This window comes from Aspergillus nomiae (assembly GCF_001204775.2).
Source record: "Aspergillus nomiae NRRL 13137 chromosome Unknown contig00412, whole genome shotgun sequence".
NCBI classification, from domain to species: Eukaryota; Fungi; Ascomycota; class Eurotiomycetes; order Eurotiales; family Aspergillaceae; genus Aspergillus; species Aspergillus nomiae.
In genome coordinates, this window is record NW_015378467.1 from 1 (window position 1) to 23398 (window position 23398).

Consider the following 23398-nt stretch of genomic DNA (forward strand, 5'->3'; position numbering starts at 1 on the left):
TTTAGTTCGAGAATATAAGAGGATTCAGTTCGGTTTAGAACGAGGGACAGACTGAGGCAAACTTATTTATATGAGCCTCGACCCCCGTGACTTCTACTAGTATAGTCAGATGAGTTGTTGCTTAAAATAAGAAATCTAGAGATAAAATTTATTAATAAAAATATTCTGGAGTAGACCCGTGGTTTCTCAGACCCTCTGACCGTTCTGATTTCCTCGTCAGAGAGTCTGAGCTTGCTGAGATAAACCGTCGCAGAAAAACCGCCCATTTGCCTAAGTTTCTGTTGCCATGACAACAGAACTGATAAAGATCCTTGGTATAAGATAGATAGCCGATCAAATGCATTGACGGTAAGTAAGTATACAAAAACGCCAGAACGCCTCCCATTTAATGCATCCAGCCAATTCGCGATCCTGTTGTCATGGGTATTGTACAGGGCATAAAGTAGTCATAAATGTAAGCAAAGAAAAACAAGGAAAGAAGTGAAAAATGCACTGTAAGAGAGCCATACATGAGATCGTGAGATAAATGATGAACGAGATCAGTCAGACAGACGTCCATCAAAGAGAAAATCCCAGGTTCTCCCTATTGTCGTCGACTAGGCGCCCGTATCTATTCGACCAACGTTAGGAACGGTCTAATCATGTGGGGAGAAAACACTTACTCTAGCAAGAGCCTGAAAAACCAGACTTCCAAGTCTTCACGGCGCAAGGTTTTTTGCGCCCAATCCCGACTCTGTTGAGCTAATCGTGGTGCTGCGGTCCTACCTTCTTCTTCCGAAGCAAAGTACCTCGTAGTTTCCACATACTCATCGCCCGCCAAACTCAAGGGAACGTAATGGACCCATGGCTTGAGCCATTCATCATGCCACTCGCGGAAGATGGCAATTTTAAAAACCAAGCTATGGCTGCGCAGAAAGGCATAATAACGGCCACTGAAAGCATTCCCATCGATATCGACCAGGTATTTATACGCCCAAGCGTCCTGCTGGCCGGCTGGTTCACCCACAACAAAAAATTCTTCCTGCGCAGCACAGTCATTCGGGTCACATTGGCCAATGTATGTAAACTTGACATCGAAATGCTCGCGGTAAGGATCGCGGCTGACTTCATTTAACTCCCACTGGTCATTGCCATTTTTGGACAACACTTTCGCTATGCTCTGAGTGTTTATATTGCTGACGAATCTCTGCCGATGCTGACGTCGCCATCCACCTGCCCGCGCAAACCCACCAGTTGTGGAGCCTCTCCAGTACAATTTGTCGGCCTTCGCATCCCAACTGTGATCCTTCTCCTCTTCATACGGTACCTTATCAACCCAGTACCACGGGCTAGGGTAGAGTATATCCTGAAAGCTTGAGATCTTGCTTTGAGAGAACACTGGAAACAGGTCCCGGACCACGTCGAATGCGTTGGCCCGGTCGAAGAAGCCGTATTTATACCGAAGAGAAGGCGTGTTACATATGTCAGAAAAAGCAGTCGTGTTGTAGATGAACCCCAAGTCACCATGCGCATAGGCCTCCAAATTATCTGGCTCACTCTCATTGAGGGAACGTGCAGGGGTATCTGGTGGACAGGAAGCCCGAGAACTTGTCCAGGTGGGTTGATGCGCAAATCGGTTAAAGCGCGTGGTGCGCACTTCATCAACCCGGTCGCCCTTGTTCAGGTCGGCAGGCTTATCTGACCACTTATTCACCAGTGATTGCTTGTGGAAAGCCTTGGGGATTGCGTGATCTTTGGCAAAGTTCACCAGTCTTTGGAGGTCGTCGCTGGGAACAATCACTCGGGGCTCATCGTGGGTGTTGAATACTAGATCCATGTCCGGCAAGTACTGAATAAAGCTTTTCAGCATGTCAGCAGTTGCATCTTGCTGCCATTCATATCCTTCGCGGCCCCCTTCCGTGTGCGTAACCTTGCCATCTCTGATCAGAACTCCGATCATCGCGTTGTCATATCCCAAGGCTTCATGGGCTCTTTCTCGTATTGTCCTCGGCTCTAGAGACCAGAATGGCAGTAGAGAATGGTAGATAGTATCGTATTCATCGATTAGCTGAACTCCTTTTGCTTGAGCAAACTGAAACCATTTGTCGAAGTTGGGGGGAGGATGCATGCTATATCGACGGCGATATTCGTTCACCGCATCGGCCAAAGTCTTCGATTGTCGCGACCGCAAGTGGGTAAACTCCTGCTCAGCATCTTGAATGAGACTGGCCACCGGGTGGACATTTTGTGGATGAAGCGCTTGGCGACCTTTTGAGGGCTCGATAGGATTTGGCACCGCGAGCGAAGGAGAGGGCGGGTGAGAGGACGGCAAAGGGTTTGCCTCGAATGGCGCACTGAGTCCGTGGGACGAGCGAGGAACCGTTGTGTCTCTAAGTAGAATAAGGGAGATGCCCACAAAGACCAGGGTTGCTAACGAGACGACCAGGCGTTGGCGCCGCATTCTGCCGCCTGGAGGGGATTCTCTATGCATGGAGGGAAACGAGGCAAAAGCATTGATGCGATTTTTATGAACGAAGGACATGGTCAATGCCTGTCTTCATGCGGCAAGGAAGGGAGAACGAAGGGGGCGTTCAAAGGCGCAAGGGCGAGATACCTTTGTCCGACCTCGAGTCAACAAACAATTGGCTCAAAACAGAAACCCCACACGGTTGAAGGACGCCAAGAGTCGCCTGTTCTTTTGTGAAGCCATCAAAGGTGTTCTGGATTTATGAAAATGAAATGAACCTTGAACAACTTCTTGGACACACGGACTCATCAAGCGGTCAAATTGACCTCATTGAATGACGACAACCTTTAGCGACCGATGACCCCAATACACGGACGTCTGTTCCTAGTCGGTTTCCCCCGAAACGATGTTGATCCTAGCGGGGAGGATCTGGCGACGATCCTGGCCCTGCTGGTGGGGCGTGCAGTCAGGGCTGTGACCACTAAGCCCTTTGCAGTAAGGCGGTTGAAAATGGATTGCCCCGTGCCTCGAGGTATATAGACCTTCTTTCTTTGTTCAAGTTGAGTTATTTACTACCTAGTAGTAGTTACCCCTTGTCCTCTAGGGCCTGGATCCTATAAACGGAAGACCATTTCCTTCCTCCCTTTCTCCTTGCTGTACTAGTAGCATTCCAATGTTCTTCACCACGGAGGAATGAATCAGCATGCTGAGACATACTTAACAAATAAGGAAGACATGAAACTATGTTATTCAAGAGATTGGATAGATACAGTACAAAGTACTCTTGTTTGGTAATGGAGTATTAACCTGAGATTTGTAAGGTACATCACTATAAACATATATTTTCATATGGACTCATAAGACTTTTTGGAATGATTTGTGACGCGATTTCCGGGAATGTATTTCTGAAGCATGTTGAGTGCAGCTTAGCTGGAAGCTGAAACTCTATACAAAAACTATCTGAAGCTACCCTTCGACCCTATCATAAAAATGAAGATGGCCTTTACCGTCACACATCATGTCAATGATGCATCTTTGCACCCTTATACCATATGAGCTCATTATGAACTAAAGCCCCGCGATAATTTATGTGTATGTAGAAACTCATATTAGTTAACTTAATGATCTATTACAGCCTACTAACGCATGCGCCGCTCTACAGAGGTCCGAGTTAGGGCTATTATCTTTTATGCTTAAGTATAATATATATTATGAGTATCAATAAGGAAGTTCTATATATTGTGCATACTACCACTTATATTGTAATTAACCTCTCGAACAAACCAGATATTAACGGTCGCTTCCCTAGGATTACGCAGAATCTATCCAAGCCCTAGACTAGATTTGTTGATCCTTGAGGCACCTCAACGACTGGATCGTCCATCCTCCCCCGCAGCATCCTCACTCAACCTGCAACTTCCACAGTTTCCCATGAACCAAAGAGTCTATTCCTCAGGCACCATTCTCATATATTACACAAACAACCAAACCCACAAAATACCATAAGCACATCATAAGATGCGTCATCTACACCAGCAGCAAACCACACACCCCGTTGAGCTGAAGCACCCAAAGCCTCAATCACGAAGATCTGTGCCTGAGCCACATGGAAATACGCCGCAACACACAACAACGCCACTAGCGAAACGTGCATATAATAAAACACCTCCCTCCTAGCCTTAACAGAAGAGGACGGCCACAATTGCACCCAGAATGCAGTACGCAACGGCCGGACAAACAACAGGATCATGACTGCGAAAGTCAGACCGCCAAATCCCCACTGAACGTCCGGATCTTGGATCCGCTTTGCGAGCAAAGAACCGAAATCTGGATGACTAGACTGGGCGAAGAAGTTTAGGTACAACGCAGCATGTCCGGCTAGTAACGGGGACATGACTATCCTGCCGAAAAGGCGGTGGTATGGAGTCAGTGCTGGTTGCGAAATAGATGTCAAGATGGACATCGTAGATGGCGTGGCTGGGCCGTTGGGGTTGAGATAGAATGCCGGAGCCATGAGAACTTGGAAGGGTAGCTGGGAAAGAGCTACGTGACCTAGGGCTTTGGTGAGATGTAGGTAGTCTGTTTGTGTCATGGTTAGCTTTGTCTCGGTTTTCCAATTGCACCGGACTTGACGGGTGCGAATAAATATATGGACAAGGGAAGGGGGCGGAAAGCATGTTATATTCAATGGCCCCAAGGGAAAGGGAACTAGCCTACCATTGCCAGAATTCCATACTGCGAGGCCTAACAGGCACACCAACCAGGCAATACAGATAGTATACTGCTTACGCGTCTCTGTCCAGTTTGCAAAAGGGGGCAGATCCCACCACGACCTCTGCCTACGGCGGGTGCGGGAGTCATTCGGTTTATCAGCAGTTCGAAAGTAGCTGTTATATACCCGTACAAGTATTATCAGAAGTAAGAACGAGCATTGTGCATAATATCCGCGAAGATCTAGAAGCTCGCGGCGATGTTGTTTCTCCGTGGGAGAAACCGAAACAAAGTGCCAAGGCCACTGCAATGACATTGCAGAGGTATCGTCACCACGAATTATAATGGATGGATTGGAAAGTGAAGCAACCCTCAGAGAAAGAAAGCAAGAAACGTGGAAGGATAGGTAGTCGAACTTGGTAACAGGTATGGCAACTATTTTTGGTTGTCTTAGTTATGCATTGCTTACCAGTGGCCAGTCCCCACATCACATGATTCAGTAAATACCGAGAGGCTCGTAATACTGAGTAGTGCTCGGTGACGGCGAAATGGACGTTGAGGGAGGTCAAACATGTTTAGTAGGCGTGGCGTTATTGGATTTCTGCACGATTATTGAACAATGGCCCAAGAAAACTCTACATTGAAAACGCCATTAAGCATTTCATCCCAGTCAGATACTCTGACCATTTCTAAGGTAACAAAATTGACAGTCCTCCCAAAAGTAGTGTGATTGCCGTTGTATCATTTCCCACTCGCAGTGAAAGGCCTTCATACAGCGTGGGAGCATCTATCTAGCTAGGTCAACAGCCTACGGTGAAGTCTGCATAACCTCGTCATTACCGCCCGCAGCAGTTGTTGCGAAGTACCTAACATCCACATCGTCGTCCCCTTGAAGCTTCTCCAGGCTGGGAATAATTCTCTGCTGGATAAGGTCCTGACTACGCGGCGATGGCGTCGCTGTCTTCCCTTCCACGTTAGCCAAAGTGCCCTCCGCTGGCAGGCGTCGCAATGTGTCAATCAGCACAGCATAAGACTTGGCAACGTTGAATCGAATATTTGGAATCTCGTCAGTGACCAATCTGTCCAGGATGGGAAGAATTGAGTTCTCAATGATATCTAAAGAGACGACCGGGGCGAGTGTCTGGAGAGGATGTTAGCTGAATTTGCATTCCCACGGGATATGTCATATACGTACGGAGATCGCGAAGCAAGTTGTCATTCTGTAAAGGTAGTTGGGGTGCTGTCCCATGGCCATGACCTTCGGGATTATAGAGCCCTTAGCCCAGTCAACCCCAAATACCTCCGTGAGCTTTCTCAAGTTCTGCGTGGCGGCCTCTCTGATAGAGAAGACAGTGTCACCGAGCCAGCTCATACAGAGATCGCTGAGTTGCTCGTCGAAGAACTTGACTCCCAATTGGCTGGCGAGGAGAGGGATGTATTCGATGATAGCAAGACGGACACGCCATTGCTTGTCTTCTGCTAGTTGTACGATAGCGGGAAGAAGCGACTGAGACAGCAGGTCAATGCCAATAACTATGAAATGTTAGATGGTACAACTATGTCTCCAAATTCCACGCTTACCCTTGTTGACCAACTCCAGCTTCGAGATGATGTGCAAACGGACATCAGGGAACTCGTCTTTGAGCATTTGGAGGAACATAGGGAGAAGGTGAGCGATAGTCCTAGGCAATATTTGTAAGCTTCACTGGTTCATCATCTTCAAGACAGTTGGTTGTACTAACTCTTCCTTTCCAAGGATTGGGGCAAGCCCGCTAATCTGAGTACCCAAAGCCGCACGCACGTGCTGAGATTGATCCGAAACAAGGTCTTCCACGCTGGTCATTATTTCATTAAGCAGCGTTTCCCGATCGATCAAGCTGCAAAAGCCTATCTTCAGGTTAGCCCCGGGAACCGTTTCAGAAAAGACGTGGAACAAATACCGGGAATCTGGCCAGCAATCGCAGTACGGACTTCAGCCTCCGTATCCTTCAAGAGCTTAACAAACGAGGGTACCATATCCCGAGTGATAACTTCTTCGTGAACAGCTTTGGCGATCTAGCAAAATTGATTAGAACAAATAGATGCAAACTGATCATGTAATGCTCGAAGGTACCTTTTCATATCTATCGGCAACCATGTATCTGACTCTCCAACTCTTATCCTCAAAGAGGTTCCGTAAGGATGTCAACAAGACACCGTGGCTAGGCTGCTGCTCCTTGGGGATCTCCTCGGCGATCGAGATAAGAATATCCACTGTAAGCAAGCGAACGCTGTCCTGGTCATCGCTGGCCAGGTATTGGAATAGGGGTATCATTTCTTCAATGACGACTGGAGTCTTCATTTCCTTGACAAACTTTGCCAAGTTGTTGGCAGCCTGTCTTCTCACCATAGGCGTGTCGTCATGTACCAGACCTCCGAAATATTGCCGGAGACTCTGCTGCAATGCTTGGCCAGACTTCTTGTATGGAATGCAATAAAGGCCGGTTGCGGAGACTTTCGAGGTGAACCAGTCGGCTTTCGACAGACGTAGGACCATAGGGATAAAATGTTCTTCAATCTGCTTCTCGGAAAGCTGCTCGCCGATCTTGTTGAGGGATTCAACAGCCTAGTGCTCTGTAAGCATAGGGTCAACCGATTCATTCTTTGTTGTATCTTACCTTCTCCCTAACCAGAGGTTCCTCGATAGCCGCCAGGTTCTCAAGGGGGGAAAGGAGAACATGTCCATATTCCGGACCACCAACATATTCTACGAAGTTACCCAGTTCTTCGCTCAGCGCAGTCAAAACTTCATCTTCGTCCTCAACAGAATCTGTGATGGCTCATGTTAGGTGTGCTCCGCTTTCCTAGCTGGTCCACGAGTGATGACTGGAGACTGACCGTCAAGAAATGGAATGAGTTCCTCTCGGGTCCTCTCAGCCCCTAAAGCCAATGCAATGGTAGAAACGCGGCGAATAGCATTGAGACGGATAAGGACATCATCGTGCTAGAAAAGCCGGGGATTAGATCCGTCGACGCTTATTTGTAGAGGCGCCGCGCCATCAGGACGGAGTACCATACCTTCAACTCGTCAATAAGAACGGCGATAGGGTAGAGCTCGTCGTTTTCACCCTGACTCTCCATCTCGAATTTGTTGTATTGTATGTTGTGCTATCGGACAAAGGAGACGATTAGAGAGGCGAGGACGGAACAGGTCCAAGTCCTCACTTAGACCACTGGTCGATCTGATATCACGCGAACGCGGCGATAATTACGGGGGGAGGGATGTTTCTAAAAAGGGTAGGCTGTCATATAAAGTAACGACAATGTGCGGAGGCTGCTCGAATGCGGATTAGTTTCAGCTGTCGGGAAGAATATCGGTGGTATAGGGAGGGATAGGTGGTTTGCAAGAACCCCGGAGCGAGAGGTTTCGTGGGGTTTGGGCCGCCGCAGGACAAGTGAGCAAGAATAGCAGCAGTATCATACCTCGACAATTGGACTGGTACCGAGCGAACAATCGTCTGGCGTTAGTGTATCATAAAATATTAAAATGTTCACGAAACAAGACAATGGAAAATAAGAACGAAGTGGGAATATATCTGACGGAGATTGCGAGTGGAGGGGAAGCTTTGTTCTGGAGGAATCTTGCGAAGGTGACGGTCTGCTGGTCGTGACTTTGGGAAAGCAATGGGGCTTGTGGCTGGTGCAAGACGTCTGTGTAGTTAATCTGCCGTCCCGAAATGAATTTAGGGAGGGGTGAAATCGGTGGCGGTGCACTGAGATGTGGCTGGCGGAGCGCCCGCCGTGAGGGTCAAGCCCCAAGTTCCTAACGGGGAACAAAAGTGCCACGGACTTTATGACTCTTCCACCGGTGGCATAGACTCAGCGCAATCACTTGAACCCCGCACACGGACAACCTTGCCATTGGACTTTTGGGTCACTTCACAGAGTCGTCTTCTGTGCGTGGGAGGCTTACTGAACCCTTTCGAGTCCCGATCTCTTGACCTTGAATCGCAAATACCCAACCCCTCACCATGCCCACTATCTCGGTCGACAAGGCCGCGCTCTTCAAGGAGCTCGGACGGGAGTATGGGAAGACCTGTCCAATTTGTTCATGCCATTTGCTAATAACCATTTTTTCTATTTCAGGTACACCACCGAGGAATTTGATGAGCTGTGCTTCGAATTCGGTATGTCGGAGTTATACGAGTAGTTTTTTAGCGGGGCCCGCGCTGACTGGTTTGAACAGGTATTGAGCTCGATGAAGATGTAATGACTCCTACCTCTACCTTCCACCCGTCGCAATATGGAAATACTGAACGGAAACTTGTAGACAACAAATTCAGACCGACCAATCGTGGATGGAGTGCAGGAGCCTCCTCAGCTCAAGATCGAAATCCCGGCCAACCGGTACGCACCCACTGATTTCCGAGTGACTTATATATATGGTATATATTCTGAGATATCTGCAGATATGACATGCTGTGCTTTGAGGGCATTGCCCTCATGCTCAACATCTTCTTGGGTCGGAAATCTCTGCCCAACTACAGACTGGTCGAGCCCGCAAACGGTGAGCTGCAGAAGATCATTGTAAAGGAGGATGTAAGTGGTTCTTAGAGGTGCCAACATGATGAACTCAAGCTGAAGATATATGACAAAGACTATGAAAATCCGACCCTTGGTCTCTGGTGCTATCTTGCGAAATATCAAGTTCGATCAAGCTCGCTATGAATCTTTCATCGCCCTGCAAGACAAGCTTCACCAGAACCTTGCAAGACAAAGAACGCTCGTTTCGATCGGTACTCACGACTTGGATACGATACAAGGACCTTTCACCTACGAGGCACTGCCACCTAAAGACATCAAATTTGTTCCTTTGAACCAGACCCAGGAATTGAACGGAGAGGAGTTGATGACTTTCTACGAGGTATGACTACTGCGTATGCGGTAGGTTAGGATAGATGCTTACTTCTGTAAACAGAAAGACAAGCACCTGGGTAAATACCTTCACATTATTCGCGACTCCCCTGTCTATCCCGTCATCTACGATTCGAAGCGGACAGTTTGCTCACTGCCTCCCATCATCAACGGCGACCATTCTAAGATCACCCTGGACACTAAGAACGTTTTCATCGAGATTACTGCCCTTGACAAGACAAAGGTTGAGATTGTCAACAAGATGATGGTTGCAATGTTCTCCCAATATACTTCGGAGCCTTTCACGTAAGACCTCCTATCACCTCTCGGTTCCAAGTTCCGATGGTCTAATTTCCTCATAGAATTGAGCCGGTCCAAATTGTCTCCGACCATAACGGCGAGACCAGGGTTACGCCGGATATGTCTTCTCGTACAACTCAGGCTGAGGTCTCGTACCTTAACGAGTGCTGCGGCTTGAACCTCTCTGCAGAGGAAATCGCGAAGATCCTGACGAAGATGGCCTATACCGCTAGGCCCTCCGCGGAATCCGCCGACCTGATCGACGTGGACATCCCTCCCACCCGTGCTGACGTCCTCCACCAGGCAGATATCATGGAAGATGTCGCCATTGCTTACGGCTTCAACAACCTCCCGCGGTCCTTCCCCAGCAAGTCTGGTACCATCGCCCAGCCCTTACCTATCAACAAGCTCACCGACATTGTCCGAACTGAGGCTGCGATGGCAGGCTGGTCTGAGGTGTTGCCTCTCATCCTATGCTCCCATGACGAGAACTTCGCCTGGCTCAACCGCAAGGACGATGGTAACACTGCCGTTAAGCTGGCCAACCCCAAGACACTGGAGTTCCAGGTCGTCCGCACAAGTCTCCTGCCTGGTCTTCTGAAGACCATTCGCGAAAACAAGCACCACACCGTTCCCATGAAGATCTTCGAGGTCAGCGACGTGGCATTCAAGGACCTTTCTCTCGAGCGTAAGAGCCGGAACGAGAGACACTTTGCCGCCGCTTGGTACGGCAAGAACAGTGGTTTCGAAGTCGTCCACGGTCTTCTGGACCGCGTCATGTCCATGCTCAAGAGTGCGTTCATCACCGGCGAGGAGGGTCTCGAGAACCCCGGTATGAACGACTCTCAGTACTGGATTGAGGAGCTTGATGGTAAGTTCCAGTTACCCCTATCACCCCGCTGCCATATATTTGTTCTTCTAACATATATTCCAGAGGCAACCTACTTCCCCGGCCACGCCGCGTCTGTCCATGTGCGCATTGGTGGCAAGGATCACGTCATTGGTTCCTTCGGTATCTTGCACCCTACGGTGTTGGAGAAGTACGAACTGAAATACCCAGTCAGCACGTTGGAGCTCAACGTCGAGGCTTTCCTATGAGCTATGATAGGTAGATCGAGCGAACGTGCGTAGATTCTAGATGTTTCATGGTTCGGATATATGTTTAGAAAGATAGTTGATGTCATGAATGAGCATTTAAAATAACAAAAAGTGATATTGATACAAAATTTGCTTTACTCTGCTACTACTGTCTACATCATAACCCGGATCGATGTGTCTGGGTAGAATTGCCATGTCGTCATTCTACCAGACTATGAACAAGGGCGATTAAATGAACGGCCACGTGCGCTTGCACTTTCATGTCTACTGGATATCGGCCATGGTTATGTTTCTCCTGTGATTTAATGATTCGTTGCACATGATGAACCGTAAATTGCTTTTTTTATTTGCCCCCTAGTTTCGTATCGGACATTATCTTTTCCTACCTAGATGTTTCACTAGGAATTCAGGAACAGAGCTGTGGGACGGGAAGACGCCTTTCCTAGCTTGCTAGCGGAGGAAGATAACCAAATGGAAGATCATGTAGTTGTTTATTTGCGTCAGGTAATGATATCAGGTAGGACGACAGGAACGAAGAAAAAAGAGCAGGGCCTAAGAAAATGAAACCAATTACTCCTGCTGGAAAGTCTCCGCACCAGCACCCTCCTGGCCCTCGGCGGCCTGCTGCTCGGCAAGGCGCTGCTGCTCGGCAGCCTGCTGAGCGGCGATAGCCTTGGCACCGTAGTCCTGGCTCATGGGCTGGAGGACGGGCTGCTCCTCCTTGGGCTCGATGATGGTGACGGAGTCGGGGAGGGTCTTCTGGGGGCCGGCCTTGCCCTCGGGGTCGGAACCGCGCATGATCTTAACCTTGATACCAAGGACACCCTGGCGGAGGAGAACGTGACGGGTGGCGCTGTCGATGAAGTCCTTAGCGGGCTGACCGGAGTGGATCATGAATCCGTCCTATAGCCAGATCTATGTCAGCAATGCTGTTGATTTCCCTTCCCTTGGTAAAACCGCAACGTATTATCCCTCTCTTCACACCGCCCTTCTTCGTCGACAAAAACACGATTCCACGAAATATGCGAGAGAACGTACAGTGAACTTCATGGACTTGGCACGGGCAGCACGGAGCTTTCCGGAAACGACAACCTCGCAACCCTTGGCACCGCTCTCCATGATGAAACGGAGAACACCGTAGCAAGCACGACGGACGGCAAGACCGTTGAGGAGCTTGTAACGGAGGGACTCGCACTGAGCGACGGCGGAGAGACCGCGGTTCTGGACCTTGGCGGCATAGAGGGAGACGGAGTTCTCGGGGAACTTGAAGCGCTTCTGGATGAGGGAGGTGAGCTCGCGGATGCGGCGGCCCTGCTCACCGAGAACCTCCTGGGTGTGGGTGGCACGGATGACTGCAGAGAAAAAGAGCATCCGTTAGCATACGAGTCTGATCCTCTTCCGACAATTTTGCACCAGTAAACATCCAATTCATTCCACCTCTTTCATTTTGTATTCCTCATAAAAATTTGTTTTCCCTTCCATTGTTCATCGCTCAATTCATTTCGACCTCCCACAAAACAAGTTCAAAAAAAAGCAATGGAATCTCAATCGGGCGACGTACTGATATCGGTGACGGTGGGAGTGACACGGACTTCAACGCCAGAGTAGCCCTCCTCAGCCAGCTCGCGCTGGAAGAACTCGTTCAACTCGGCATAGAAGACACCGTCGGCGACGAACTTGCGGCGCTTCGAAATAGCTCCCTGGACAGCAGCCATGATTGCGTTTCTGTTGGGTGGATGAAGTTGTCGAAGAAACGGCCGAGGACGTGGTTGCGGAGCACCAAAGTTGGGATGTCGTTCAAAGGCGAAAATAGTCGGCTGCCGCTCGATCAGTTTTGAACAGTCGGCCTTTAGTGGGGTTTCTGCCCGTTTAGGGTTTCCCCTTCCCAATTCTGTGATAGGGTTAACCCTGGGCCGTCGCTTGTGCCCCTTCCCTTTTTGGACCTAGCCTGCCAAGTCTATGCCGTGGCCTCAGGCACTTTTTTCTTATGGGTCCTGCACTCGAACCTTAACCACTTTAGGCAATAAGCTCTCCATAGTAGTGCCTAGTATCTACGGAGTACCTCTACGTACTGAGTACTACCAAGTCAGTCTCAGTGAAACACTTTCCATCTCGCTATGCTCATATTGCTGACAAGTCCAGCGCAAATCTGGAAATCACGGGTTTAGCGCCCCTTGCTGTATCTCTCTACTCATATACCGAGAACAACTGAAGATTTGAAGAGCAAACAATTGACAAGCCAAGCACACAATCATGCACATATTCATAAGCAGGTATGCATGCCCATGGCATCCGGACCGATACCCAGACAGCACCTGTAGATACACTATTCATCAATATGCCCTGAAACCCAACATTATTTTTTAACTCGTTCATTGCATTTCAACTTCAAGCTGCCCCATACTTTTGGGGTCTTGCCCGTTCTCCTTGGGCTTGGAGAAAGCCAAACTCGAGATCCCCGACGTGACGGCTGCCATGCCCGCCGAGGCAGCATTGTGAGCCCCTTTCATACCGGTGCTACTGGTGACAGGATCCTGGGCTATCTCAATGCCAGTCAGCACCGGTGATCGTTCCGCATCAATGTTCTCGCGTCGCGCAGGGGGAGATCCAGTCGAACGAAAGCCGTTCATTTCCGCATCCGTTCGACCAAATGCCTCAGCCCACCACCTGACTTCACTGAGCCGGGGGAATATGAGGCGTTCTTTCCCACGCTTATGATCATCAATATGGGGGTCGTATTTCGCGTTGAGAAATTGCTCTCTCCGGGCGAGGAAATAATCCCACACACTCCGGGTGCGCTCCTTCGCTTTCGACTCCACACGCTCTTTTTCACTGTTATAGAGAAAGGTGCCATACTGGCACGAATAAAGATGATATAGCAGCCGGCGTAAAAACCGCTCGTTAAATTCGAATCGTGTCGGGTATTGGTGCAGCAGTTGATAGGTTGCATCGAGGAATTGATGGAACACCGGACTAGTCTCTTTCACCTTCGTCATCTCCTTTTCGGGGGTAACCGATCTTGGAGCGGAACTGAGTTTCTTAGGACCAGGAGTATCTGAATCGTAGCTTTGCATTTCTCCATCGGACTCGGGAAGAGAGTCACGACTTGTGTTATCTCGGTTGAAGAACCCTTTGGCACTAAGGAATGCATTTTCGATGGCTTTGCCCGCACCGCCAGCCTCCCCGAAGCCACGACTGGAGTCACCTCCGATCCTTTCATTTTCTATCTGGAACCACTTTTCACTGTTCAAGTGTCCAGAACGGTGCCGAAACATGTGCCCAAAGGAAAGCCAGTCTTTCTCCACCAGCACCATGAAGCCCTCCATCGTACGATAATAAGGGTCAAGACATATCTGACTTAAAGCACTAAGCTGTCCGGTCCGATCCCACCCATCCGAGCAATGTATCAATACGTGCGAGTGTTGAAGGCCAACTTGGCGGGCAATCAAGCCCGCGCCGTCTAAAATTCCAGTAATATGCTTTAACCACCCACTGCGTGCAAGCTGGTCTCTATTTGGTCCTAGCGGGGTGACATCTGAGTCCTTCAAGGCATCAATCACCTTATTCAAGGAATCCCTCATAACGTGAATGTTGTCAATTCCGAGATACGCTTTGGTTGCAAACTTATAATTGTCCATATTTTCCGAGCCGAGGCCAACAGCCTGCATCGCAAATGCATTTACCGTCGGCCGTGCATCGACAATCAAGTTGTGCTGTTGAGCACCATATACCTGATGCTTGCCATCCGAGTCCCCGTAGAATGAAGTTAACAGCTCATCCTCCAAGTCTTCCGTCCTGGTAAAATCAGTCACGGTCTCATCATTTGCATCGCCTTGCGTTGAACTAGAAGATTCTCGATCTAAATGCGCTGGGTTGAAATTTGCTAGCGGTCTCTCGGAGCGAGAGGTCGAGAAAATCGCAGCTAATAACTTTTCGTCCTGAATGCTTCGATTTTGACGCACACCCACCAGGGGTTGTGAGCTTCTTGTGATCGAGCAGTTATTAACGGGATGAAGATACGTTAACACGGGCACTCTTGCCCTAGACCGATATCGCCCCGCATAGTTCAGCGTATTATCAGAAATGGAGGACGGAACCGGCAAGAGAGCAGGATAAGTCGGGGAGAACTAGGAAATTCGTTCATGTTAACCACATTATCAAACCCGCCACACTAGTAGGTTATTACCGTATAGTCCGAATTTATGCGAGAGATACGCCAGCCATGGTTATCCCGGTCTACCCCCTGCCTTGCCCATTCTTTCAATGGGTCATATAACTCCCAACTGTTGAGCTCCCGCTCGGGAGGTGGTGGCTGGTAAGTGAAAGCGTAGAGTTTTTCGATCCGCCCAACTTTGCATGTCCACTGCCTTATACTCTCATAAACATCACGGCCTCTCGTCTCGCTGGCGAAATAGAAACAAACGAATGCAAAGTCACGGCAACGCAGACGGATCGACGATGGTTGACGGGAAGCAGCCGGAGCGGGGCGGAAGGTACAGAAAGATATAATAGGATAAGTGATCCAAAGCTCTCTTGGTCTAATCGGCGTGGCAGAAGGTTGCGCACTGTCCGGCAGCGACGGTATATGGGAGAAGATGATATGATGAGGGGTGAGGTGGAGGGTGCCAACAACCTGTTCACCACGACGCGCCAAGGTCACATCGTCAACCTGCAATCACGGATGAGGAGAATGTCAGGAGATCTCGAAACTTGAAGCATAAGCGGCGGTCAGCAAACCTTAGCGACCCGTGTTCTCTCCATGTCTTTGTTGTTTGCTATATCCGCATAAGCTTCATGACTGGGCGTCGAGGGGAACAAATTGGCACTGGGTGCTGTACAGGCGGGGGCGCCTGTAGTTGACAAGTTGCTTTTGGCTTGGGGAAAATTCAATGAGGTCAAATAAGAAGGTGGAAACTAAGGAAAGGTAGGGTTTTGGCACGAACGTTGCGGGACCCTTGGGAAAGTGACAATTCAATCCATTTGGGCCAACGGGACGGATTCGGGACTCGAAAATGCGGAGCCCCTCGCCTAGTGACCTTTTACGTCAAAGGCCTAACCTTAATCAATATAAATTAGCCCCCGTCATCCAATTTATAGTACCTTATATTTAGACCACTCTCTCTAGATCCATCCTTTTCACGTTCTATTTTCACACCATATGCTTTCTTCTTTTCTTGATCTTTTGTCATGGAATTTTTGAGATGAATATATATGATGTATATTTCTGTGACGGATTTTCGCCTTTCGGCATTGTCATAACTAGGGATGAAGGCATGGATATCCACAATACCCATGCTTGGCATCATTTCAAAACAGCTACGCATTGTCAAGCCTATTAAAATGAAACAACTACAGCCATGATACAGAGGCACCTTGTGCAGATCCAGTGAGATCCCAAAAAATTTCGAATAGTGCTGCACTCCACTCGCAACCAGTACCCCCACTCGGCAATTCAGCAACACTCGAGACTGCCTCTTCTACTGGTTGAGTTGCGGATGTCGCAGTCGCCACGTTGACGAATGTACCCATGGGGAATGGTTGCTCAGCGGTAGGGTTGGACTCGGTTGTCTGAACCATTGCCACGGGCGATGGGTGTGCGTGAGCAGCAGCTTCCGCGTTAGACGACTGATCATTCTTGGTGCTTGTTGTCTGTTGGGCTCCGGACGATGAATCTCCGTATACTCTGACCGCAGGTCCTATAGCACGTCGTTCAGGTGTTTTGTAATGATCCGGTTGCGTCTCCCGTGGCGATTGAGGGATGTTCTGCCTTCTACCCCGTGTGATAACAGCTTGGTATCGAAGCTTTTCAATGAGCCTCCAGCGGCGATCATGATAGATATCTGATTCACTCTTCCAGTGGTGGTAGATCTCGTCAATAGTTTTCCAAACAGCATCAGACTGCTCCTCTGGAGGTGCTATACAGAGATGGAGCAGGAGATAAGCCAGCGAGTCCCATTCGACATAGGTCTGGAAAAGCCAGAGCCATCTTTTGCCCTTCTCGTAATTTCGCAGCATTTGGGCGCGCTGTAGGACTTCCTCACAAGCCCTCCTGTAATTTGTCTGCATAAGCATGGCCGGGGCCTGATCCCTCCGTAGCCTGCATACTGCCAATTTCAATTTCACCAAAATCAAACGAATGGAGGCAGCAGTGATAAAGTCAAGTGGAACTTCTTTGTCGCAAAACGACAAGTATTGTTTCTCTATAAGCTCCTTGAATTGCTCTATTGCCTCACGCTTCTGTGCCTCATTCATGACTGGGTAAGTGTTCGTGCGGCAGAACCTGTCTGAAAATGCCACTCTTCGCGCAAAATGGCTCCCTTCAAACCGGACCAGCGTAAAGGTCATCTCGGTTTTTCCAAGCTGACTTTGAGGCAGTTCGCTCATGTCGGGTTCCAGGCTAGTGTCGTTGATGTTCAACGGTAATTCAGTATTGAAGGTAGATTCGAGGATGGTCGGTTCAGAGCCATGGTCCTCTGCCGTTCGGACATCCAAAGTGCATATCTGCCACCAGAGCCGGCGACGCATTTCTGCCTCGAAGGGGGATAGACCTAGACCAGCTCCGTCGCAATGGAGACCAATCTTCATGGCAGTTCCAATGGCAACGCCTATAAGCGTGCATACGTCGGGTCCATTCCCGTCCCTTCTGCCGCAGATCTAGATACTATTCTTAAGGTCCGTTTTGTTTCAAATATGGGTGTATAACTACCAGATAGAGAGCAAATGCTTGCAGAACCGTCAAATCCAGGGACGTGAGGAAGTTCGCTCGTGACAGAGCCTGCTCGACTCCCGTTCGATACCTTACTCAGTCAGCGAAGGCGTCTTCCCATGAGAAACATACGTACCGTGTCAGTATTACGGCTTTGTCCTCATCAAACTCCTCACGACACTCTTCTGCCGACATGGTCACTACGGTAGAGTAATAAATTGCAAAGATCAAGCATTCTGTAGGGGCATCGAGGTTAAATCGGCCTCGAATGACACTCGTTACCTGCCTTTGCACGGTCGGGACATGGAAAACTTTTAGCACGGGATCTACCACATCCAGGTAGGTCTGCCAGATGAATGCGATTACAGCTGGAGAAGGATGAAGGGCTTCTAGCGGGGTTGAAGGGTCCGGCCTCAAAGGGAAAGACTGCCAAAGTTGCCCATCGTTGGGTGAAGTAGAATGAGAAGCACCAGACCAGCCGGAGCTACCCCGGTCTTGTCCGATTTCCTACTACTGTCTTAGTAACTAGCTTACCGGTTGTGGTCTGTCTGCAGTTCACTTTGAATGACGAAAGACAAGCTTACAAGCCTCAACTGATCTTGTTCCTGACTGGACAATGAAGGATTCATATGCAGGAGCTGTGTGATATGCGCTAGACTCCTTTCTAGGGACTGGAACTTGGATTCAATACTTTCCACCCGGGCCACAAGGTCACTGTTAACGGAATGGTCGCCATTTTCACCTGTTTTAGGTTGAGGGTATGTGCACTGTATATGCGTCCGGACACAGTATGCACAGGGTAAGGATCGGTCGCATTTGATCTTGCGCCGGCGGCACTCAAGACAGGACCGTCCCGACGCAATCACCCGGCGGGGCATGTTGGTTGAAGCTAAGTAAAATAGTGCCTTGCGAGTTTGGATTTCACATTTCTACCCTCTTTCGCTCTTGATAAGCGCCACACCCGTAGACTAGTCCGAACTAGAACAAGGCTGTTATTTTGGATTCTTACACATGGTAGAATCCTTGCGCACTGGGTATCATATAATTTACGGAGAGTATGAGCCGGCCTAGACATCCCAGAACTTGACAGTTAGATTTTGTTTGACAAGAGCTGCATATAGTAGGATAATGAAATTCTTCTCCACAAGTACCCCTCCCAAGACTAGTAGACCTCAGGGTCAGCATAAATCGTGTTTAGCTCCTCTACCTGCGTGACATCTTCAACAAACGTAGCGCCATACTCTCTCATGATCTGTATCTTCTCCTCCATATTCATTGCTAAACTTATTCTCCCAAAATCCCGTGGCAGTTGCTCGACACTTTTAAATCGTAATACCCATACACCCACTCCATCCGTCGGCCAACCGTACACGATTACCTTCTCTTCTTCCTCGGTGATCTCTCTCAGGCCCATCCGCGTATCGAACCAGTCCTCCCTACTCGGCCAGAACGTCGCACCAGTCCGTCGCAGAAGGTTACAGAACCTGTCTTCGTCGTCGACACTGGGTGAGCGCTGCGATACATGAGAGCGCGGGAGCGACAGGAAAAGCATGTCGAGAAGATCAGCCTTTTTGATGAGAATCCCGCCAGTGGACGGGTAGCCGTAGACTGTACATCCCCCGATACCGAAGACAGTCCGTTCAGTCGTCGATAGAGGAGGGTTTACTGGGCATGAGCAGACCCGGTCCTGTGGGTTGTCTATTACTGTTTGTTGATGAAAAAGAGTAGGGAAACGGTCCACGTTGATGGGAAGTAAGCGGCCCACGGTTTGTTGGCAGAGAGTTGATAGAAAGTTGAGGGCCATGGCAACGAGCATACTACCAAACCTCATGTTTCAATCAACAGAGCAAGCGGACCGGACATCATAATGGAATCCAACGATGGCGTAGTCCGGAGGGGAGCCGCTCCGATTGGCTGCAGCGGAGGAGCGGAGGACAAAGTCCGCATCTATGTAAGCATCCCATCCATTTGTCATCGAACTGAGTAGCTTGCTGATTCTTAGTACGAAGTAGTATACTGGCCATGTCGATTGAAAAGTAATCCCCTCAACGAGGTGCTCACCCTCCTACATATAAAGATGCCGTCCTCGTCACGTCGTCAGCTGTTCTCAATCCACAAAGCAGAGACATCGCCATAAACTGTCTGTGACTCTCTTCAATCCCCAGTTATTGACTTGCTTAAAGCTCGATTCTTCCCTCATATTCTTTACAATGGCCGGATACAAGAATATTGTCCTCGTTGGTGTATGTAAATTCCCATCTTTGCACTGCACCACCATACTCACACTTCCAATTAGGCCAGCGGTGCTATTGGCAAGATCATCATTGATTGCCTCATTGCATCTTCCAGTTTTAACATTACCGTCTTGTCTCGCAAGGAAAGTAAGGCTAGCTTTCCCGCCGGTATCACTGTCCACAAGAGCGATTTCTCAGATGCCGACCTTGAAGCTGTCTTCAAGGGCCAGGACGCCGTCATCTCAGCAGTAGGTGCCACAGCATTTGGCGAGCAGAAGAAGGTTGTCGATGCTGCAATTCGGTCTGGCGTTCAACGGTTCATCCCTTCTGAGTTCTCCTCCAACAGCCAGAACGAGGCTGTCTTGAAATTGGCACCCTTCTTTGGCCAGAAGAAGGAGCTCATCGAGTACTTAAAGACTAAGCAATCCGATGGCCTGTCGTGGACTGCCGTCGCAACTTCAGGATTGCTTGATTGGGTAAGTAACTTGTTTACTCTAGTTTCCTTCCGGGAAATCTGACTCATTCGGTTAATTAGGGTCTTGAAAATGGCTTCCTTGAATTTGACGTCGCAAACCATACTGCAACCATCTGGGACGGTGGTAACCAGAGCTTCACCCTTACCAATGAGAAGCAGCTTGGCCAAGCAGTGGTTTCAGTGCTACAACACCCCCAGGAGACCAGCAACAAGTACCTCTACATTGCCTCTGTCGAAACCACTCAGAACGAGATCCTGGCTGCACTGGAAGAAGCAACGGGTGCTAAATGGTCCGTGAAAGCAACCACCACCGAGGATCAGGTTGATGAAGGATTTAAGAAACTCGGTGCTGGCGACTTCAGTGGTGCATTCCAACTAGTCCGAGCCACCTGTTATGGCAACACCCCTGGCCTGCAGGCCAATTATGCCAAAGACGTGACCCTGGCCAATGATGTGCTGGGGTTGAAGTTGGAATCAGTTCGGGATACTGTCAAGCGTGTTGTTGCATGATCTAGAGGCTCAATCAACTGTTTTCAAGGCATTTTTATCATACTTGAATGCTCAAGGATCTAAAACCCAAGGATTGTCTGCCGATGAATTGAATGCCACAAGTACTCTAGAAGTAACGTGATATACATACATACATATAGATATATTTGGCGGGTCTTCGTACTAAGTCTCGAAGCGTCTTGTGGCGTAATGTTTCAGAGTTCTTGGTTACATAAATTCCTATGAAAAAGACTATAAAACTTAACGTTGAACCTATACTAACTATGCAGATCAGATTGTGTTGTTACTGCGTAGTCAGCTCAAAGCTGTTCATAGTTCCGAGATGACATCACTGGTATATCCACCCTTTCCAAATGCGTCACATTCCTTGAAAATGTACTCACAGCTTGGAACATCAATCAATCCTGCGATATAGAGTCCAGAAGCGATCTGTTGCCCGTGATGGACTGCCTCTTTCAATAGATACTGCCAGCTAGTTCCACGCGTCCTTGACAGCCATTGAACACCCGTGTTGCGTCCTATAATCCTCACAACACATCAGTCTCAGTGTTGCTTCCCATGCATTTAGAATTAGTCGCTGTATGGTTCTGCATCAACAGTCTCGCATCTTCGGGGACGAATATTACCTCTAAAAAATTGTCGTAGTAGCCAAGCATCCGTCAAGCTGCTGCAGGACTATGACTGACTCAAACTATGCACCACCAACTGCGGAGGACATATTTCACTACCGATATCAGCATGGTACCAATCTAGGCTCTATGTTTGTGCATGGGCCTTGGTTAAGTGATGGAGCATCCAGTAGTGACTCCGGAAGCTCCAAGGAGCTCGAAGAGGTAAAAAGGTCGGCGCGCATAGGGAGACACCCCTTCTTTGCTGGCTTCGTTGCTGATACAATCTCACGCATACAGGTCGCTCAAGGCTTGCGGACTCGAGGAAACCCGCTTGAAATGGGAAGCGCACTGGCGGACTTCCCTGACCGACTTCGACATCATATGGCTCAAAGATGTGGCACGATGCAATTCAATACGAATCCCGATAGGCTTTTTTACCCTTGGGCCAGTCTTCTGCACGGGGACGGATTTCGAAGGCGAGGCATCGGAGGTGTACGTTAATTGCTGGAATATCCTGAAACGTCTCATCGAGAAATGCTACCACCATGGTATCGGAGTCCTCATTGGTTTTCAGATCATTCCAGGTAGCATGGACCGTAACAGCCACAGTGAGATTGGGATTGCTGACTTCTGCGCGAGTGAGCGCAGTTGGACGATGGCCACGGACTGCGTCACTTTTATTGTCCAAGAAGTTACGTATCATGCGATGGCTGGGGTGATCGGAGTTCAAATATCTAGCGAAACGGACTGGAAAACCTGCGATCTTCGGAAATGGTATGATGAAGTTCTCGAAATCACGAGCTGTGTCAACCCATCCCTACCCATCTACATCAGTGACGGTGGGAATTTCGCCGAGGCGTTGGACTATGCTTTGAGGAAAAACAGACTTGAGAGCCCTGTAGCCAGGAGTCCGATTATCGTGGATACCCACAAGTATTACACGACGGGATCATATCAGCACATGGACCCCAGGGCTATCATCTCACAGCTTCACAGCGAGCTCTCTGAACTTTCAACTCGTCAAGGCAAAGTAGGCTCTCATCGAACTGCAGTCGATGCCTACATCGGACAATACAGCTGCGCGATGGATGCACAAACCTGGGCCCGCGTGGATGCGGCCGAGAGACCGGCCTTAACCAAGACCTTCGGTCAAGAACAGAGCAAACAGTGGGAGTCCAAGACATGTGGATCCGCTTTCGTGGGTTACAAAATACACCGGATAACCGGTGATGAGTGGGACTTCGAGCGGCAAGTCAGTACTGATGCTATACCGCCTCCTTCATGGCTCGCTATTCCCCGAGCACAAGTTATCAGTAAAATTGCACAGGCTGAGACCCAGCGATTGCAGTCCCGAGAGTCTGCTTTATCACAACACTCGGACTCACCAAATACTCGCGAGCACCAACAGTATGCCCTCGGCTGGGACCTTGGATTCAATGATGCGTTGAACTTCTTCGGTGCATTATCACGAGACGTTCTTACTGGTGGCTGGAACGGAGGAGAGAAAATCGGGGCAATGGAGCTGTGGGTTCGAAAGCGATTCGCTGACACCGGAAAGTTGAATGAGGACTTTGCTGAGGAATGGGAGAATGGCTTCAGGAAGGGCGTCAGCGATTTCTACGACTTAGTCGGTATCAATACCAACAGTGTTCATTGAGATACAGTAATGTGATGGATGCTACGATGCTGAATTAATTCATGCTGTTACCAATGTCGTGATCAACTGCATACTATTAATGTTCCTCGGGCGAACTTACTAGCAAGCCAAATTATTCGTGGATAGTAGCACTTTATACCCTGGTCCTCACTACTTGGACCATGAAAATGTGAACATACTACCACCTACGATTGGACAATTCTATTGAGGTGTAATAAAATGCCTATGAGACCACAATACCCAGGCACTACACCAGG

At 49.0% G+C, this 23398-nt stretch overlaps 8 protein-coding genes across 8 annotated transcripts; 3 read left to right on the forward strand and 5 right to left on the reverse strand.

The window, feature by feature from the left end:
• Positions 1 to 249: 249 nt before the first annotated feature.
• Positions 250 to 2533, reverse strand: ANOM_008706 (putative capsule-associated protein CAP1; the record flags this gene model as incomplete). The annotated part of the gene is made up of 2 exons (XM_015553962.1): positions 250 to 610; positions 663 to 2533. Coding segments are annotated over 2 exons (1917 nt in total), but the record flags the coding sequence as incomplete, so codon positions are not given.
• Positions 2534 to 3947: 1414 nt separating this feature from the next.
• On the reverse strand, positions 3948 to 5230 carry ANOM_008707 (ferric reductase-like transmembrane domain-containing protein; the record flags this gene model as incomplete). The annotated part of the gene is made up of 3 exons (XM_015553963.1): positions 3948 to 4525; positions 4664 to 5092; positions 5200 to 5230. Coding segments are annotated over 3 exons (1038 nt in total), but the record flags the coding sequence as incomplete, so codon positions are not given.
• Positions 5231 to 5252: 22 nt separating this feature from the next.
• ANOM_008708 (protein phosphatase 2A structural subunit TPD3) lies at positions 5253 to 7944 on the reverse strand. Its single transcript, XM_015553964.1, has 9 exons — positions 7715 to 7944; positions 7535 to 7640; positions 7315 to 7466; positions 6771 to 7262; positions 6598 to 6712; positions 6400 to 6544; positions 6239 to 6339; positions 5853 to 6190; positions 5253 to 5798 (listed from the first exon to the last, which is right to left on the reverse strand). Exons 1-9 carry the CDS (start codon positions 7775 to 7777, stop codon positions 5466 to 5468), a joined length of 1845 nt encoding a protein of 614 aa, XP_015402684.1. The 5' UTR covers positions 7778 to 7944; the 3' UTR covers positions 5253 to 5465.
• A 723-nt stretch (positions 7945 to 8667) lies between these two features.
• On the forward strand, positions 8668 to 10948 carry ANOM_008709 (phenylalanine--tRNA ligase subunit beta; the record flags this gene model as incomplete). The annotated part of the gene is made up of 9 exons (XM_015553965.1): positions 8668 to 8720; positions 8783 to 8823; positions 8883 to 8902; positions 8967 to 9043; positions 9106 to 9235; positions 9294 to 9560; positions 9615 to 9856; positions 9913 to 10721; positions 10785 to 10948. 9 exons carry the CDS (start codon positions 8668 to 8670, stop codon positions 10946 to 10948), a joined length of 1803 nt encoding a protein of 600 aa, XP_015402685.1.
• Positions 10949 to 11518: 570 nt separating this feature from the next.
• ANOM_008710 (protein phosphatase) lies at positions 11519 to 15709 on the reverse strand (the record flags this gene model as incomplete). The annotated part of the gene is made up of 6 exons (XM_015553966.1): positions 11519 to 11851; positions 11987 to 12300; positions 12510 to 12839; positions 13353 to 15075; positions 15135 to 15617; positions 15686 to 15709. The coding sequence occupies 6 exons, from the start codon at positions 15707 to 15709 to the stop codon at positions 11519 to 11521; spliced, it is 3207 nt and encodes a 1068-aa protein (XP_015402683.1).
• A 588-nt stretch (positions 15710 to 16297) lies between these two features.
• ANOM_008711 (fungal specific transcription factor domain-containing protein) lies at positions 16298 to 19629 on the reverse strand (the record flags this gene model as incomplete). The annotated part of the gene is made up of 6 exons (XM_015553967.1): positions 16298 to 17602; positions 17655 to 17745; positions 17791 to 18161; positions 18239 to 18421; positions 18862 to 19471; positions 19511 to 19629. The coding sequence occupies 6 exons, from the start codon at positions 19627 to 19629 to the stop codon at positions 16298 to 16300; spliced, it is 2679 nt and encodes an 892-aa protein (XP_015402682.1).
• Positions 19630 to 19864: 235 nt separating this feature from the next.
• On the forward strand, positions 19865 to 20873 carry ANOM_008712 (aromatic alcohol reductase; the record flags this gene model as incomplete). The annotated part of the gene is made up of 3 exons (XM_015553968.1): positions 19865 to 19897; positions 19951 to 20364; positions 20424 to 20873. 3 exons carry the CDS (start codon positions 19865 to 19867, stop codon positions 20871 to 20873), a joined length of 897 nt encoding a protein of 298 aa, XP_015402681.1.
• A 677-nt stretch (positions 20874 to 21550) lies between these two features.
• ANOM_008713 (uncharacterized protein) lies at positions 21551 to 23141 on the forward strand (the record flags this gene model as incomplete). The annotated part of the gene is made up of 2 exons (XM_015553969.1): positions 21551 to 21714; positions 21782 to 23141. The coding sequence occupies 2 exons, from the start codon at positions 21551 to 21553 to the stop codon at positions 23139 to 23141; spliced, it is 1524 nt and encodes a 507-aa protein (XP_015402680.1).
• Positions 23142 to 23398: the final 257 nt, after the last annotated feature.

Coding starts and splice junctions, on each gene's coding strand:
- ANOM_008708 (XM_015553964.1), bottom strand. CDS start 7,777: ATGGAGAGTCAGGGTGAAAACGACGAGCTCTACCCTATCGCCGTTCTT. Junction 7,641..7,714: donor TTCTTATTGACGAGTTGAAG/GTATGGTACTCC, acceptor CGGCTTTTCTAG/CACGATGATGTCCTTATCCG. Junction 6,545..6,597: donor GATTGCTGGCCAGATTCCCG/GTATTTGTTCCA, acceptor ACCTGAAGATAG/GCTTTTGCAGCTTGATCGAT.